This window comes from Cnephaeus nilssonii (assembly GCF_951640355.1).
Source record: "Cnephaeus nilssonii genome assembly, chromosome: 10".
Taxonomy (NCBI): Eukaryota; Metazoa; Chordata; class Mammalia; order Chiroptera; family Vespertilionidae; genus Cnephaeus; species Cnephaeus nilssonii.
The window spans coordinates 33,682,768-33,701,644 of record NC_137081.1 but is presented as its reverse complement, the minus strand read 5'-3'; the positions used below and the strand labels follow the sequence as shown (position 1 = coordinate 33,701,644).

Here is an 18,877-nt window from a genome sequence, read left to right as displayed (position 1 = left end):
TCAGGAGTGAGTATGCAAATTAACCCAACCAAGATGGCTGCGGCCACGGAGAGAGCAGGAGGGAGGCTTGGGTTTCCCCGGCGATGGAGGAAGCCAAGCTTTCCGCACACCCTGGCCAGCCCAGGCCTCTGCTTAAGGCTACAAAGTTTCAATTATAGAAGATACATAAATCCCAACAGAAATGGCTGCTGCCACGGAGGGAGCAGAAGGCTTGGCTCCGCTCCAGACTACAAAGTTTCAATTGTAGAAGATAAATAAATCCCAGATACCAGGGCCTCTGCTTGGGTCGCCGGGGGGTGTGGCCAGCCTGCAAACCACCACAGGCCCCTCACCCAGGCCACCCAATGCCCCAAGGGAACCCCCACCCTGATCCAGGACACCCTTCAGGGCAAACCAGCTGGCCCCCACCCATGCACCAGGCCTCTATCCTCCTATCTAATAAAAGAGTAATATGCAGATTAACAATCACTCCAACACACAAGATGGCTGCCCCCATGTGGTCAAAGATCCTGCCCCCATGTGGATACAAGAAGGCCACCACAAGATGGCCAGCAGGGGAGCGCAGTTGGGAGGGACCAGGCCTGCAAGGGAGGGTAGTTGTGGGAGATCAGGCCAGCAGGGGAGGGCAGTTGGGAGGGACCAGGCCTGCAAGGGAGGGCATTTGGGGGCGATCAAGCCTGCAGGGGAGAGCAGTTAGGGGTGACCAGGCCAGCAGAGGAGGGAAGTTGGGGGCAAACAGGCTGGCAGGGGAGTGGTTAGGGGGTGATCAGGCTGGCAGGCAGAAGCGGTTAGGGGCAATCAGGAAGGCAGGCAGGCAAGTAGTTGGGAGCCAGCAGTCCTGGATTGTGAGAGGGATGTCTGACTGCCCGTTTAGGCCCGATCCCACTGGAGTCCCAGATTGGAGAGGGTGCAGGCTGGGCTGAGGGACACACACACACCCCATGCACAAATTTCATGCACCGGGCTTCTAGTATTAATAAAAAATTGGAAATGACCTATATGTCAGCAACTAGAGCATTGATAAATAATGTATTACTACTACAGCCCAGCCGGCATGGCTCAGTGGTTGAGCATCAAACTATGAACCAGAAGGTCATGGTTCTATTGCTGGTCAGGGCACATGCCCAGGTTTCAGGCTCGATCCCCAGGGTGGGACTTGCAGGAGGCAACCGATCAATGATTCTCTCTCATCATTGATCTCTCTCTCTCTCTCTCTCTCTCTCTCTCTCTCTCCCCGAAATCAATAAAAATATATTTTAAAAAAGAAAGAAATATTACTACTACAAAGTTTATAAACCAAAATGTTTCTCAGGTTTCAAATAAAATGTGAAGGCTGAGGAAAATGCCATCACAGGCCCAAGTGCAATTACTTAACTGCTTTGTTGATATTTTTGGCTTCAATGTTTCTGCCATGTTTTCAGTGGTCTCCCTTAGAGTGTTCGTCTGATCTCCCATGGTGCACACACGGCCACCAGTCCAGCTTCTAGCAGCTTCTGTGCACCAGAGGGGCCATTCACATTAGCAAGAAAATCCACACCCTCGGGATAGAGTAAGACCCCTGGGAGACAGGTGGCTTCATCGGGAAGCACTGTTGGTTAGATTCAGCCTGTAGTTCTCTGAAACTGTTAACTCCTTGAGTAGAAGTCCCAAATTGTATAGAAATACCAGTGACAAAGAATTTGTATTAAATATGCATGAAATGCCCAAAGTTTAATGGCAGCCTGCCCCTTCCATCTTAGCAAGATCTTCTCTATTTTTAAGAGTATTCCAGTGAATTCGTGTCATTTTTGACATTTTCCTAAATATTTGTTTTGTTTCAGAACTGGTATGCCAAAACCCCTATGGGTAAAAAGCGTGCCTTGGCATTGATGGGAGGGAACACAGGAAATGCAAAGGATAAAGGACAAAAGAAGGGGAAAAAGGAGAAAAAGAAGAAAAAGTAATGCCTTTCTGAGGAGCCGTCCTTGAGTCTCTCTCGGGGATGACGGTGGCCCCGACTCTGCAGTCTGACGAAGACCCACGTTGATGCCGCAAGCTCCTCAGCCTCTGACTCGCTCGGCTAGACCTTTGCTGGGCTGTACACCAGGCCAGCTGTCCGTGGCAACTGTTTCTAGAGCTTGTAATTGTTCCTTAGCCCATGTAAAGTTTGTACGTAACCAAAACTCACCTTCACACTCCATGACGTTTTCAAGTTGGATACTTCATCTCATCAGTACGAGTTGCCAAATTTAAAATTTGATAGTTAGGAAATACTCTAACTTGACAACTAGTAAGTAACTATAATCTATTATGAGAACACTAGCTTTTTATTAATCAATATATAATGTATATTCTCTTGCACATATTTTAATAAATTAATTCTTTGCTCTATTAATAGACTTTTTATAATGGAATAAAATTCTATTGTCCTTTAACTGACTCAGTAATTTGGTTGCTTGAGCTAAAAACAACCCAAAAAAACCAAAACTCTAAATTTAGCTTTGTCGATCTTCTGACTTTGAAGATGGGGAAACTAAGGCCCAGGATCATACAGAAATAGAATAAGAAGAGATAATTATTTTAAAAAATCATAAAAAGAAAGCTTAGAAGTTAAAAATATAGTAATTTATATAAAATGAAAAAAATAAAAGCAGTATGAACTCTAACTAGACATGGTCAAAGAGCAAATTAGTGAACTGGAAGACGGTCCTGGGGAAATTAGCCCAGAAGACAGCACAGAAAAATAAAAAGATAAAATCTATAAACTACAGTTAAGAACCTTTAAAGACATTGACACCCAACTAACAGAATTCCTAGAAGAAAAGAATATCAGAGAAACAATAATTTGAAGAAGAACTTGCTGAGAATTTTCCTGAAGTAAAAACATGAGTTCTAAGACTTTTAGAACATTGGGACTGAAATAATTGCCCTTTAATTCCCTGTCTGCTACTCTTGCAAAGCACCAGAACAGTGGCAGGCCATTGCTAGATGAAAACCATGACATAAAAATAGGATAAATGTGGAGAAGAGAAAACCTAAATGAATAAGTTAAAAAAAAAGCTGAATAAGAAACCAAATAAAGAATAGAAAAACAAGGATTCAAAGAGAAATTTGAATTTTATATGAATATGAAAGGAGTGGAAGATAGTCACCCATTTCTCAATTGTGGTGAGAACACAGGAAGGAGACTCACATCGAGGGGGGATGAATTTAATTTGAGATTTATGACTACCCTAGCTGACAGTTTTTAGTTCTACCACAGAATGTGGTACAGTCCCCTCCTCTGTAGACCACAGTAGATGTCACGGTTTTCCTGGATTCCCAGGAGGTTGGGATTCAGTGCTCAGAACCACCACTGGTTCCAGGTATCTCCTGGCCACCAGCACATGCCCCTCGGCTGTGTCTGTGCAGGAGACCAATGCCATGTAGGACAGAGGGAGACAGCCGCAGGCCCCCATGCTCTGACACATCTGAGCGTACCAGGACGCCGTCCCGAGTCTGTCCTGTGGAACAGGCTCTGCTTTCCCAGTGCCCTGCCATGGACTTGCCTTCTCATACCAGAGGACCCCCAATTTCAGGACGGTGGGCCTGACCTCCCCTTGCCCACTTCATACTGTATCTGGCCAAGGCCCAGAGTGCCTAAGAGATAGACACACTTTCCACCCTTACCTCAGAGAGCAGTTTGGTTTCTCCTGGGCAGTTGCACCAAGACCCTTCCCATAATACATCATGGGAATCAGACCCAGGGTTATGACCCAAGAAGAGAACTTCAAGACTCTAGGATTTGATATTCTTTGCAAAATAATAGGATCTGGGTAATAAAAATTGAGTATTATAAGGAAATGGACATTATTAAAATGTTAAAAAGTAGACCATTGAACTTGGTCTCAGTTTAATAACAAGTATACTTTATCAGAACTCATACAAATCTGCTAGAGCTTAATAAGCAGTGATTAATGACAAAATTTTAACCAAGGCCTGGGCTCTGGGGCCAGCCCCACCCAATAGGATTCCTGCAGTGGGGAAGTGGTCTGGATCTGTGCTGACCCTTGGGGGTAGCCAACAGTCACGTGTGGCTATTCAGCACTTGCATTGTGGCTGCTGCAACTGGATGTATTTTTTTAAGTTAATGATAATTTGCATTTAAATCGCTACTTATGGCTAGTGTGACTGGTGTATTCAAACAGTGTAGCTTTAGAGTAACTTGAGTCTTAAACATTGAAAAGATGGCCCACGTAGGGCCCCGGCATGCTTCCTCTCAGGGAACACTCATACTGAGCGGTGATCTGTCTTCTCCCAGCTGTGACCCCGTGCCCTTTCTATTGCTAAGTTTTCTCGCCAGGTCCACGGGGCTCGCATCGGCCAGCCCCGCCCTCTGGTTTCCAAGGACCATGATGTTGCCTTCCTCCTCAGCAGGCTTTGCCCCCTCCTCCCCCTGCCAACAGATGCCCCCTACTCTGTGCTGAGCAGAACCCCTTGTATGTCGGTACAAACTCCACAAGATTCCGACAGGCCATAACCCAGCACCTAGGCATGTACCCCACGGCCTCCTACGTTGTGAGGGTGGCAGGGATGTGTAGATATGTGGACATATACAGTCGCAGAGACATATATTCCACTTTTTATACATAAATGTAACCTGCTCCACCCCCTTGCTCTTTTCACTCAATAATATGTCTTGGGGGTTGTTTCCTATCAGCGCACATCGATTGGCCTCGATTTATCTGAGCTGCACAACCCCCCCTCTATGGAAAGCGCATAATCGATTCGGCCAGACCCCTCCTGGCAGACATTTAGGTTGTGCCCACCCTCTGGCTCTCCTGCCAATGCCACAATGAATTCCTTTCGGCATCCTTTTTTGTGGGCATGTACAGGGAGGGGGGTCTGCAGGATCAATTCTTAGAAGCAGCGTTACTGGGTCACATTACCTGTGGGTTTTTAATTTTGGCAGCTCTGGCCAGAGTGCCCTCCGAAGAGGTGCTCATCACGGCCTCACACAGGAGGACAGGTGCCCCTTCCCTCTCCGCCCACGGGGCAGGGTCCCTGGGAGGGTGATGCAACAATGGCTACAGCTCCGTGGCACTGACACGGAGATGGGAGAAGCAGCTCTGATGTGAGAGGAGAGAAGGGAGGAGCTGGCGTGGCATGGGGGAGGGGGTGGGGAGGAGGGGGCTGGAACCAAGAAGGGGAGACGCACTCTTCCTGGAGTTCTGCCCGAGTCCGAGCTATTCTTGAGCCCTTGTGTGACAATTAGCTCCTCTCGAGCACGTTCTTAAGTGAAGAGGACAGTAATTAACGTCATTAACCCTCGTTAATGGAGCATTCGGTGGAATGAAACCTGATGAGAGTGGAATTAGAACTGGGGGTGGGGTCTGCACTCCCCGCCCGGGGACCAGCTGGCTCCAGGTCCCAGACCCTTCGTGGCAACATGCTCCTGAAGAGATGTCCCGAGACCCTCGGGCTTGAACACCCCCACCCAGAACTGGCAACGGCAGATCACCCGAAGCTGAGGAATCTACGTTGGAGACTCTTCCCGATCATACGCCCAGCTTACCACCGAGGCAGACCCTGTGGTAGGTGTCCCTGGCTCTGTCACAGGACTGACACTGGGGAACCCAAACCACCGAGGGGCGTGGCCTCTGCTGTCCTGAAGGAGGTGCCGTCACAGCTGTCATGCCCCTACGTCCTCACCCACAGGGCAGGGCTCGGTGATGAAAGTGAAGATTCTGATTGGAGAGAGGCGCGGGCTAGTGCTAACAAAAGCCGAGGAAGCAGTGGCGGACGAGCTGGCAGCCACCTAAAGGGTGAGATTCAGAAAACTAAAGGGGCGTGGCCCAAACCTGTGTCTCCAAGCACCGGAACCTGCCCCCTGAGCATCAGGCATCCGACGCCCGGCCTGTCAGTGGAGCCCACAGGTGCTGTGCAGGGCGACAGACGGTCTCCTCCAAGGAGCCCCCGTCCCCGCCCAGTGGCAAGCAAGCTCTTTCTTTTGGCCTCAGGGCTGAGCCTCTTAGAAATGAAGGCTAGTGTTTAAGCAAAGGCCAGTCTCACCACCACTCTCACCCTGGCCGGCTCTGCACACACCACGTTTTCTATGCTCATGCATTCAGCCTCTGCCTCCCTGGCTGCTGTGAGGAGGACACCCAGCCAGGACCCGGGCCCTCAGCACAGTGCCTGGCCCAAGCTCTCGGCAGCCCTGACCGGGGCCCGTGCTGTAAGGGTGGTCTCCTTTGTCATGAAAGGCCCTCGCAGTGCTGCGATGAACGAGGGCCCGGGAGGGGAGCTCCTGCCTCCTCAGGGCCTGGGCAAAGGGTCCCTTGAGAAGCAGGTGAGGCCCTGCACAAGCTGGGGCCTCTCTGTGGGGTCCCCCCACCACTCTCCATCTCCGACCCTCTCACTCGGCTGTTTCCCTGTAGGGACCTGGAGCCCCTAGCTGGCCTTGCTGCACCCTGTCCTCAGGCCTCACCCCAGGCTGACTGGGAAGGGAGACCAGCCAAGGAGCTGGAAAGAGAGCCCTAGAGTCCTGGAAGCCTTGTGACTTTGGACCAGTGCAGTCACACACGTGAACACACCTGCATACACACACGTGCACATGTACACATGTATGCATGCGTGCATGTACATGCTGGAATGCATATGTACACATGCACAATGCAAACACATGCATAACATACACAACACATATATACATATGCATACATATACCTGCATGTGCACATACACACATATTGCAATGCATGCACACTACACACTACATGTAAATGGGGACACACAGAGATACAGGTATACACACATCCCACTCATATGAACACACACACACCCTACACAAACACATATGTAACAAACATACGCACGTTCACATGCATACACACACTCTACACATGCTGCACACATGCCTCCCACAGCCCCATTTCCTCGATAGAGCTGACAGCAATGCCGTGGCCCAGCGTCCCTGAGCCTCAGGCCCACCAGGGGCCTGGGGACCAGAGCAGCAAACAGGGAGGATGCTCAGCAGGTGCTTCTGGGCCCCAGAGCGCGGGGCGGGGGGGGGGGGGTGTTTACTGTCTACACCTAGTGAGTGTGCGCTGAAAACATCCGCTTCCTGCTCCTTGGGGAGTCGGGGGGGGGGGGGGGGCGGGGACCCAGCTGCAGCAGGAAAGGCTGACGCAGACCCCGCTGCCCCAGCTGCATGGGGGTGGGAGCCAAGAAGGCCGATGCTGCCGCCCTGGAGAGCAGCCAAAGCGCCTCTCCACCAGAAGCCAAAACCACTATCCCCACTTACACGCAGGGCCCAGAGAGGTCAGGGCCTGCTCAGAGTCACACAGCTGCTCTGACACCACAGGACATGCACAAGATTTGGAGGAAGGAGCAAGAAGGAGTCTGCGTACCTGGTGATCCGGGGCTGGTCCTGTGGTCCCCGGGGAGCCGTGTGTATGTCCTCGTAAAAGATGGGGTGAACTCCATGAAGATCCTCCAAGTTCCAAGTTCCTGTGGCCCCGAGGACAGAAGCTTCCCAGAGATGACAGATCCGAACATCCTTACCCCCAACGGTGACCACGACCAAGATCATCCTTTGTGATACGGGAGCCGCGGCCAGGCTCAGCACACCTCCCAAACAGCTGGGCTCCAGCACATCCTGGAGGAGGCTCCCAGGAACACCGAGCAAAGTTCTTCACACACCACCAAACGTGCAGCCCGCACACAGCAATGGAGCCAGCGTGCCACAGCTTTCTCCTGCAAGAGGCAAGACCTGGTGCCTCTGGGGACGGTAAGCAGCAGGGCTCAGAGCTGGGGTGCCTGGCCTTATTTCACATCCCAGAGTGACAGCCCTGACGCTGGAGCCCTGTCTGGTCAGAGGTCACCTCATCTTGGAGGGCAGGGGCCACATGTGTCCATGACACACTGACTGGTCAGAGCCCCTGGGGACCCCGAGAGGGGCTGCCTCCGGCCTCCAGGAGGCGCAGGCTCTTCGCTCCAGCCTCGCCTCTTGCTGGCGCCGCATAAAACATTTTTTAAAACTATGACAAGCCAGTGCAAATTCAAAGAAAGGAAATCGCCATCTGCAAATGGAGGCTGGGCCATGATAGCGCCACGTGTGAAAGGCTGCTGGCGAGACAATGGCTTTAGATATTCCTCGGATTTAAAAGATGTAGCAAAGCAAATTCTATAGCATCTCCGTCTGCTGCCAATTTTAACGTTAATTTTTGTACTAAAACTTTAATCTCTACACGTGCTCAGAGAGCTTATCTGGAATCCTAGGGTGAGTTTTAAAAAAAGTGGATAACATGGTAAACAATGAAAAATGTAACTTTTAAGGAATCGAGCGATGATGAAAAATGTAGGAAGCAAGCACGTTTTACCCAGCTCAACAAAGGTCCAGAAAAGGACATGATCGCCCTAACATATCCAGAGACCAGACACTCGGAGGAGAAACAGGAGGAGAGGCCACGCTGTTTAATCACTGGACACCCCACATCAGCCCCGTGCCACTGTCCCCTGCAGGCCTGGCTGGGCATCATGTCACACTCCAGGCCTACGATTGGGTGTCCACGTGTGAGCTTACATCATAGAAGAGACCCAGGGAGCTACAGGGGGTCCCTAATAACCCCCCACATTCCTGCTCAGCTGCCTACCCCACAGTCTGGCTGGTGCCAATTTCACATCCTCTGCATGGTCCTGATTCTGAGCCCAGGTCTGCTTAACCGCAACCACCTCCTCCTGCCACAGCAGCCCTCACGCCTGCAGGACCCCCTGCAGTGGGAAGGCCACGTGAAGACATGGGACCAGAAGGATGTGATGATGGAGGGCCAGCCGGGAGGTGGGGGCGCCAGTCAGGGCCCCACCCCCAACCCCCACTCTGAGGCCTGCGATAGGGACAACGCTGTGGGCCCAGACTCCAGGCAGTCCCTACACCCACCGTGATTTCGCAGAACCACCGCTTGCAACACTTGTCCGCTGGGTGCAGAGCAGCAGGGCCACCTCCAGTGCCATCCACCAGGGGCATGTGGCGCGTTACCCGGGGCCCAGAGGGTGGGACACCTCACTGTGTGGTGGGCGCTCCAGCAGGACCGACCTGAGCAGAAGCTGATACCATCCCGGAACCTGGAGCTCCCCGGCTGACAGCGGGGCTGTGCTCAGCGGCCCTGACCTCAGGGGGCCCGGGCTCCCCCTGCTCACGGAGCACGCACGAGAGCGGGGTGCCTGCCTCCACAGCCAAAGCAGGATGGCATCCCACCTCTTGAAAGACAGATTTTACTCCAAGTGGAAATTAATTGATTCTGCCTCAGCAACTTTCCCAATTTGCGAGAATTCTACCACTGACAGACCAGCTGATGGGGAGTGTTACCTTTATTATCAGACAGTTAGCCACAGACTTCAAAGGCTTCTCGAAGGCAAATTTAATTACATCCTCCCCGACAAGACATCCCAAATACCCTCACTTAGCTTTTGTGTGTGTATTTATACTAAGCACAATGCCCACGTCCTGCGACATTAGTATTTCTCTTCACATCATCGAAAATATGAGTACTTTGCAACTGGTTGGAGCAAATTATAATGAACCCAGCCAGGGCGCTTTGTTCCGGGGTCCTTCAAAGGGGGTGCCTGCCTGGCCCTCTGAATGCCGTGGGACGACTGGGGTTCATTTGAGAACACTCTACCCCAAGTTGGTCTTGCAAATTATTTCTGCCCTATGCAGAGAGCCTTTTTATTTTCCTCACGCATCAAGTGACTTTGAATCTTGCATAATGCGTACTCACGCGCACGCGGGGCCGGATTACCGTGGCGCTAGGATGAAATGATGCTCACGATAACGAGCGATGGAAAATGGAATGACCGAGGTGTTGTGTCTGTCCCTGGAGCCCGGTGGTGCCATGTCCCCCCCGGGAAAGAACCGTCCCTCGGGACTGCCAGGGCTCAGCCTGCACCTGCGGAAACCGGGCTGCCCGCCCTCCAAACGCCCCGCCTGGGTTGGGCTGCCTTTGGCCTGGGTGACGCCCATTCCTGCCTTTTCTCCTGGCCGGGGAAAGGGAAACATGGTAAGTATTTCAGAGGTCAACCAAGGCTAAGGTGATGACCAGACCACACAGGGTGTCTGCTGCTACCGTGTGGGTCTGGCTTCCACAGGCCAACGCCAAGGTGCACCTCCCCCCCCCCCACCCCCCGTTCCCCCCAGACCCTGGGCTCTGTGAGGAAGGGAGATCCAGCCTCTCTCCCACCGGTCACTGATCAAACTGGGGATCGGCACCATATGGGCAGCCCCAGAGAGCTCACCACGCCTGCGGAGATCGGCACCCACGCTTCTCACTAGTGGCCAAGGACATCAATGCACAGATGCGCCAGTCCCGGGCTCCCGGCCTCCATCCCTGAGGAGCATGGGAACGCCTCTCGTTCCTCAAGGAGCACATTGGGAGAGAGTGTGACAAAGAGGTGGACGGGCCAGGCCCCTGCCCAGGGGGTCCAGTTGAAAGGGACGCCAGAACAACGCTGGGATCACAGTGCCCTCAAGTGGACATCTGAGAGCACTGCTCTTCGTCAATTTCCAGATCAGGAGCATGGAAGGTTCTTCCCAGTGCTCTAAGTACAAAGATGGCGGTGTGTCCTTTTATGAGTAAGTATATTTATTATTAGAAATAAGCTACTCACCTTCTCTAATACGTAAATGATGTACAGATGTTTACAGAATGTCTGTATTTAGCCTGTGTGGGGTGCACCCACGTCTCACCTGTCCCTGCCTTCACGCCTGTTCTGCATGTCACGCAGGGATGTCTTCTCCTGGGACCGTGGGACATCTGGGAGGTGGGCAGGTACAGGCGGAAGAGGGAGGGAAGGTGACCAAGAATGATACGGGACTCGTTGAACAAGCAATTCCTTTAGACCTAGTTTGTACAAGGCACAGGTGTCTCTCAACCTCATGATGGCGTGTGTGTGAGCCATGAGAACCGATGGACTTGGCTCAGGAAAAGGCCACAGGGAGAGGCTGTGGAAAGGAAGGTTTCAGCCAACTGCTCAGCTGCTGCCGTCCGAGCCCCGCCCTCGCCTGTCTGATCAGGAACACCTGTCCTGCTGCGTGTTTCATGTGGTCATGCACCAGTGACATCTTCCATCGGATGGCTGTCACCGGCCAGGGGCTGCCCGGGAGGCGCATGACCTTGGTTTAAAAGACGGATCCCCCTGTGGCTTCTGCTGGCTGTTCCCTTTGCCACTGGAGGGCACATTCTTTCCTGAAGGAAGATCCAGCTGAGCGCCACAGCGGCCTCGGGGTTCTTGACCTCACAGCAGTATTAGCATCATCTGACCAGCTGAGCCACGGCCCATTACGCCACAGCAAACACCCTTTCATGCTTAGCTTCGTTCCCCTGTATCTGCTAGATGCCCGAAAGTGGCCCATCTGGGTCAAAGTTCATGCACACAGAAAGTGGAGTGGGGGGTGAAAGTCATACACTATCGGGCCATGGCCTCCAGAGGGGGGGTTGTCATGAACACCCGCAGCAGAGGATGCCTGTCAATCATTTCTGCCATCACAGAAGCTGGCTGAGGCAGGTGGCTGCACACGGGGACAGCGGGAGCTCCTTGGAGACATTCTCTGGGTCACCGAAGTCTCAGATGCCCTCATTCCCAATGCTGCCGACGGTTCTACCGTCTCCTGGGCCTCTTTTCAATGGACACAGCAGGCCAGCCATGATGCTCGTTTTGCTGTGTGTCTAAAAGGCCCCAGATCTGCAGACACGAGAGGGAAGGAGCAGGGACAAGGAAGCCCTTGTCAGGACAATATTGGCATAAATGCCAAATGCTTCCGTCGAATTCTCGTTCCTGGTGGAATGAACCTGTCGGAGAAGCAGCTCCCTGGAAGGTGGCAGAAGGGAGCTGTCACGTGTGCACGCCTCAACCCTGTTCCTGATGGTCACAGAGGACACCCTGCCCCATCGGGCCCACCATGCTGTGGGATCCTGAGCTGGGTTGCTGGCAAACATCCAAGTTTAATGGAAATGAGGCAATGGGCGGAGAGAGGGGGACTGGGGTTTTCGTCAGGATCATGAAGTTTTAGTGAAGCGAGGCAAATCGGCACTGAAGACTGTAACTAACACTTACATGTGTCAAGAGGGTGGATCTCATGGTACGTGTTCTTGCAACAATAAATATTTTTTAACTAGAAGCCCGGTGCACGAAATTCGTGCACGGAAGGGGGTTGTCCCTCAGCCCAGCCTGTACCCTCTCCAATCTGGGACTCCTGGAGGGATCGGGCCTAAACGGGCAGTCGGACATCCCTCTCACAATCCAGGACTGCTGGCTCCCAACTGTTTGCCTGCCTGCCTTCCTGATTGCCCCTAACCGCTTCTGCCTGCCAGCCTGATCACCCCCTAACCACTCCGCTGCCGGCCTGGTTGATGCTTAACTGCTCCCCTGCCAGCCTGTTTGCCCCCAACTTCCCTCCTCTGCCAGCCTGGTCACCCCTAACTGCCCTCTCCTGCAGGGTTGATCACCTCCAACTGCCCTCCCTTGCAGGCCTGGTCCCTCTCAACTGCCCTCTCCTGCTGGCCATCTTGTAGTGGCCATCTTGTGTCCACATGGGGGCAGGATCTTTGACCACATGGGGGCTGCTATATTGTGTGTTGCAGTGATGATCAATCTGTATATTACTCTTTTATTAGATAGGATAGAGGCCTGGTGCACGGGTGAGGGCCAGCTGGTTTGCCCTGAAGGGTGTCACAGATAAGGGTGGGGGTTCCCTTGGGGTGTGGGGCGGCCTGAGCGAGGGGCCTGTGGTGGTTTGCAGGCCAGCCACGCCCCCTAGCAACCCAAGGGGAGGCCCTGGTATCTGGAATTTATTTTCCTTCTACAATTGAAACTTTGTAGCCTTAAGCAGGTGAGCCCGGCCAGGGTGTGCGGAAAGCTTTGCTTCCCCTGTTGCCGCCAGCAACCCTGGCCTGCTCTCTCAAGCTCCATTCTGCAGCCATTTGTTTGAATTTGTTTACCTTCTATAATTGAAACTTTGTAGCTTGAGTGGAGGCTTAGGCCTGCCATGGCTATGGAAAGCTTGGCTTGCTCTGTTACCTGGGAAACCTTGCTCTCTGTGGCTGTAGCCATCTTGGATTGGGGTTAATTTGCATACTCGCCCTGATTGGCTGTTGGGCGTGGCTTGGCTGTTGGGCGTGGTTTATGTAGCGGAGTGATGGTTAATTTGCATATTACCATTTTATTAGAGAGGATTCTCACCAAGAATATCTTTTCCACTGACTTTTAGAGAGAATAAAAGGGAGGAGGTTGGGAGGGAGAGAGAGAGACATAAATGTGAGAAAGACACATCAATTGGTTGCCTCCTGCATGCACCCCACCCTTGACCCTTGACCTTTGGGTGCTTGGGCCAACGCTCTAACCACTTAGCATCATGGCCCAGGGCTAAAAATACAGTTTTTAAAATGAGGTGATGGGAAGAGAACATTTCAACTACAAGAGCTAGAAAGTCACCATCTTGAGAATTCACTGTGAGGCTTAAAAATACAATCTACAAATGGCATTTTAAAGAGGGGTCCCTCAAACAATTGGAGAGTGCTATACAGGGCAGCTAGCTCAAGAGGCAGAGACCTGCAGTGACTGGCCCCTGCCTGTACCCCCTACCATCCCCAGGATGGAACTGCACACCCAGGATACAGAGGAGATGCTTGATGGCAGCTCCATTGGGGCTCTTCTGCTGGAAGCTGAAGAGGCAAACCCTAGCCTGGAGAATCCAGGAATAGACAAATCCATCTAACGCCATCCTCCTGAGGCCTGACCCCCAAGGGACTGTATAGCACATGCATCATTGGAAGAAGACAACACCCAACTCTGAGGACAAACACTGCTGACAGTCAAAGGAAGACGGATGCAAGCACGCTCCCCTGCCCTCCTAAAGACACCCCACTTTATTCCAGGGTGTGGGTTGTGATGGTGGAAAGAGCAGCAATGGGAAAGGGTTATGCAGGAGGAGAGGGCGTAAGCTGCTTTGACCCCTGTGACAATTTACACGTAGTAATATTAGCGAATGAAGACTTCAAACACAAATTTTTAAAGATATATTTTTATTGGTTTCAGAGAGAAAGGGAGAGGGAGAGAGAGAAACATCAATGATGAGAGAGAATCATTGATCGGCTGCCTCCTGCATGTCCCACACTGGGGATTGAGCCTGCAACCTGGGCATGTGCCCTGACCTCCTGGTTCATAGGTCGACACTCAACCACTGAGCCACGCTGGCTGAGCCAAACGCAAGATGTTTTAGGAGGCATAATGCTAACCAGACAGGCTTAATATTCAAATGATTTGGAGGAAATGAAAGAGAGTAGAAAACTTGACATCTGCCCCTTCTCCTCTCCTTGTCAGAACTAGGTATCTGACATGCCTTCCCCGAAGCTAAATAAATCTGCGATGCCCGTGATTCTCTTTCTGTCTTGGCCAATTATGTTACAATATGACTGCTACGCTCACCTTACCAAACCATCTCACTGCCATCTCCAGGCGCATGCGTGTGCACATGTGCACACACACACACACGCACGCACACACACACACGCACACACACACACGCGCACACACACATGCATCTCAGCTGACAGATATAATTTGGAAACATTACATCCTAATGACTCCCACTGACTGTGGGAGGAAGAGCTGGGCCCCTTGAATAGCATGCACTTTTCAAAGCCTTCCTCCTGGTTGCCGTGGTGAAGCCTCTGGAATGGAGAGTCTCTTGGTGATGAGGGGAAGCCAAACCAGGAGAATGGAGGAGAAATGCGTATATTGGGGCCAATAAATCCTCTTGAAGGTTGGTTTCTTAGAGACAAGTTGAGGACACCACCATGCTTTCGCCCAGGTGTCCTGCTGGCATTATTAGGTCAATAAACTCTGCTCAGATTCTATGAGCCAAATGGCCTCTCCCGGCACATCACCCCAGAGCCCAGGGTGGGTTTCCGTGAAGGGGAGGGGTGCCGGCAGCTGAAACCGATGCAGTGGGTGTTACGTGGCCACCTCCAGAATGCCCCCGGGCAGCGGGAGGTCAATGAAATGTCCTCAGACCCTGCCTGCCCCCGCAGACCTCCTCTCTGCCTGCGGACCCTGGAACTTGGGAGAGGACAGAGCTCACAAGGCGGGGAGATGGGCCACTGCACACAGATGCCTTTTAGCAGGGAAGAGTTCACAGCGACCACAGCAGAGTGGGGAGTGTTTATGCAGCCAGGAAACAGACCACCAGGGAGGGGAGGGGAGGCGGAAGGAGGGGTGGAGCGTTGGGGTGGCCTGAAGGAAAAAGAATGAAAAAGATGGGTCTGGAAGCACCTGCACGGGCACCGGTGCACTTGAGGGCTCCTGGCAGAACCTGGCGTTTGCAGGATGGTCACCTGCAGCTCTGGGCGCCTGCAGGGGTCGCGCTGCTGCCTCCTGAGCGTGGCCTCCTTGTTGGGTGTGCCCTTAATCCTCCTGAGGATCCTGCTGACATGCACACTCTTCATTGGTCGGTCAGGGTTGGGCCCGAGATTCCACATTTCTGACAAGCTCTCAGACAATGCTGTGCAGCTGGACCCGAAAATGCTATCAGAAATACAGTAACTCGGGCTCCAGCCCAGACCTACCAAATCGGAATCTGCAGCTCATTTCACCCCCAGGCAACTCTCGTGCACATAAAATTTCACAAGTTCTGTTCTAGGCACCACTGATGCTCTGGCGATCAGCGAGAGGGCGAAAGCTTTGCAGCTGTCCACAGCTGGACCCTCTTCATTGCTGAGCAGCATCCCACGGCATGGATATACCACCAATTTGTTCACCACTTCCCTGTTGAAGGACGTTTGGGTTCTTTTCAGTCTGGGGTTGTTACAAGTGAGCTGCTGGGAATGTTTGCATACAGATTTCTGTGGACGTATTTTCATTTTTCTGGGATAGATGCCCAGAGTAAACTGGCTGGGTCCACGGATGTTGCACATTTACTGTTATAAGAAACTAGTGGCCCGGTGCACGGATTCATGCACATTGAAAGGGAATCTGGTGTGGGTGAACCAGATTCAGGGCCAACAGGGCCCCAGCAGCAACCTAACCTACTGGCTGGAGCATCTGCCCCCTAGTGGTCATTGCACATCATAACTACCAGTTGAACAGTCCGATGGTCGAATGGTCGCTTAGGCTTTTATATAGAGAGACTAAAAGCCCGGTGCACGAAATTTGTGCATGGAGAGGGGGTGTCCCTCAGCCCAGCCTGCACCCTCTCCAATCTGGGACCCCTCGACGGGCCGTTGGACATCCCTCTCACAATCCAGGACTGCTGGCTCCCAACTGCTCACTTGCCTGCCTTCCTGATTGCCCCTAACTGCTTCTGCCTGCCAGCCTGATCACCGCCTAACCACTCCCCTGCCAGCCTGATTGACGCCTAACTGCTCCCCTGCCAGCCTGTTTGCCCCTAACTGCCGTCTCCTTCAGGCCTGGTCACCCCCAACTGCTCTCCCCTGCAGGCCTGTGTCCCGCCCAACTGCCCTTCCCTGCTGGCCATCTTGTGGTGGCCATCTTATGTCCACATGGGGGCAGGATCTTTGACCACATGGGGGCAGCCATCTTGTGTGTTAGAGTGATAGTCAATCTGCATATTACTCTTTTATTAGATAGGATAGAGGCCTGGTGCATGGATGGGGGCCAGCTGATTTGCCCTGAAGGGTGTCCCAGATCAGGGTGGGGGTTCCCTTGGGGCGTGGGGTGGCCTTGGCAAAGGGCCTGTGGTGGTTTGCAGGCTGGCCACGCCCCCTGGTGACCCAAGCAGAGGCCCTGGTATCTGGGATTTATGTATCTTCTACAATTGAAACTTTGTAGCCTTGAGCAGAGCCAAGCCTCCTGCTCACTCTGTGGATGCAGCCATTTCTGTTGGAATTTATTTACCTTCTATAATTGAAACTTTGTAGCATTGAGTGGAGGCCTAGGCTGGCAAGGGCAGGCAGAAAGCTTGGCTTCCTCCATTGCCGGGGAAACCCAAGCCTCCCTCCTGCTCTTTGTGGCCGCAGCCATCTTGGTTGGGTTAATTTGCATACTTGCTCCTGATTGGCTGGTGGGCATGGCTGGTGGGTGTAGTGGATGTATGGTCAATTTGCATATTACTCTTTTATTAGATAGGATTGCCAAACTGTTTTCCAGAATGGCAGCATTATCTTACATTCTCAGCAGCAGTGGGTTTCTCTGCATCCTCATCAGCATTTGGTGTTGTCAGTATTTCTTATTTTAACCAGTCTGATGAGCGTGCAGTGGTTTCTCAATGCCACTTGTATTTGCATTTTTCTGATGGTTCATGGTGTTGAACATCTTTTTATGTGGTTGTTCACCATCTGTGTCTCCTCTTCGGTGAAAAAGCTGTTCCTATCTTTTGCCCACTTTCCCTTTTTTTTTTTTTTTTTAACTAAATTTAATTCACTGAAAAATTCAGTGCTGCTTCCAGAGAAAGTCAGTCTGTATCCCTGCCAGGTAGAGGGGAATCCACCAACATCTGTGAAATGATCTACAGAAAAAGCCACAAAAATCAGCTAAACTTATTGAACAATGATTGCCAACACAGCATCCAAACACTGAAGCCAAAAGCCTCCACTGTTTGCCAGATTTCTGCAGGCTCTGGAAGAATACTGTTATTTGTCTGTATTGCTCTTCAGCAGGTTAATATCTGTATGTCTTTGGAGGTGTGGATGTGTTCACTTCATGGCTGAGTGTCCTAGAGGCTCCATTAGGATGGTGTCCTAGTCCTAATGCCCAGTGCTGACTCCAATGCCCAGTGCTGCGAGCCACACGGTGCTTCTATTTGGGTAGAAATGGACACTAAGGAACTGCTGGCTTACAGTTTCCAACCGCAGTCATTTCTGCTCTGCAAGACACCTGGGTGTTTGAGAAAGTGCACAGAGTGAGTTGCTTTGTTCTAGAGAAGGCCCAGCTCTGGGAAGAGGCACTTGTGTGGCCCCTCTGAGAACGGGGGAGGGGTCCACAGGGAAGGGAAGGCACAGGTGGCTCCTTACGTGTGCACACCCGTATCCCCAGCAGCAGCATTCATAGTGGCCCAGAGGGGAAGCCATCCAATTGATGAACAAAATGTGCTGCACCCATACAGTGGAATATAGTCAGCCTTAAAAAGGAAGGAAATTCTGACACCTGCTACCACATGCATGAACCTTGAGGACATGATGCTGAATGAAATGAGCCAGCCACGAAAGGACAGAGACTGTATGATCCCACGTACATGAGGTCCCTAAAGTAGGCAGAGTGAGAGACAGAAAGTATAAGGGCGGGGGACAGGGAGTTAGTGTTCGATGGGGACGGAGTGACAGTTTGGGAAGATGAAAGAGTTCTGGAGACGACTGTGGGTGATGGTTGCACAACAAAGTCAATGTATTTGCTGAGCTGAACACTTAAAGATGGTTTAAATGGCACATTATATGTTACGTGTATTTCTCTCATTTTTAATGGGTCCTTTACTTTCAGACACGCTTTGACCTGGTCCTGCAGGTCTCTGCTCAGAAGCAGCCCTGCCTTCACCCCCAAACCTTCAGGAAAGAGCAAACCTGGCAACTGGTTCTTGTGACCTTGTGAGTAGACTGTTCTCCTGTTTGCCAGCAGCTCAATTGGGTGCCCCCAGCAACGCTACTGGCCACGGGCCAGCACTGCTCTCGTATCAACCACAAGAAAGTACCAGGTTCCTCCCATTTTATGGATGAGACAACTGAGTCACCTGAATTATTGCAATAACCTCATGTCTCCCAGGTTCTCTCTTCATCCCTTGCAGCCCACCCTGAGCTCAGCAACTAAGCCAGGTGAGTTACCTCTCTGCTTCAGACCCTCCGTACCTTCCCATCTCCCCCAGCAGGAAAGCCAAGGTCCTTACGATGACCAGTGAGCCCTCCACGACCTAGCCCCA

The 18,877-nt window shown here is 52.0% G+C and overlaps 1 protein-coding gene across 1 annotated transcript in view; it reads left to right on the top strand.

Moving 5' to 3' along the window:
- DRC11 (dynein regulatory complex subunit 11) overlaps window positions 1-2,335 on the top strand; it is a 117,471-nt gene extending 115,136 nt beyond the window's left edge. Inside the window, exon 19 of the mRNA XM_079782189.1 lies at window positions 1,821-2,335. Within this exon, the coding sequence (XP_079638315.1) occupies window positions 1,821-1,943 (123 nt within the window). The 3' untranslated portion in view covers window positions 1,944-2,335. The remainder of the gene's footprint in view (window positions 1-1,820) is intronic.
- The last annotated feature ends 16,542 nt before the right edge of the window (window positions 2,336-18,877 follow it).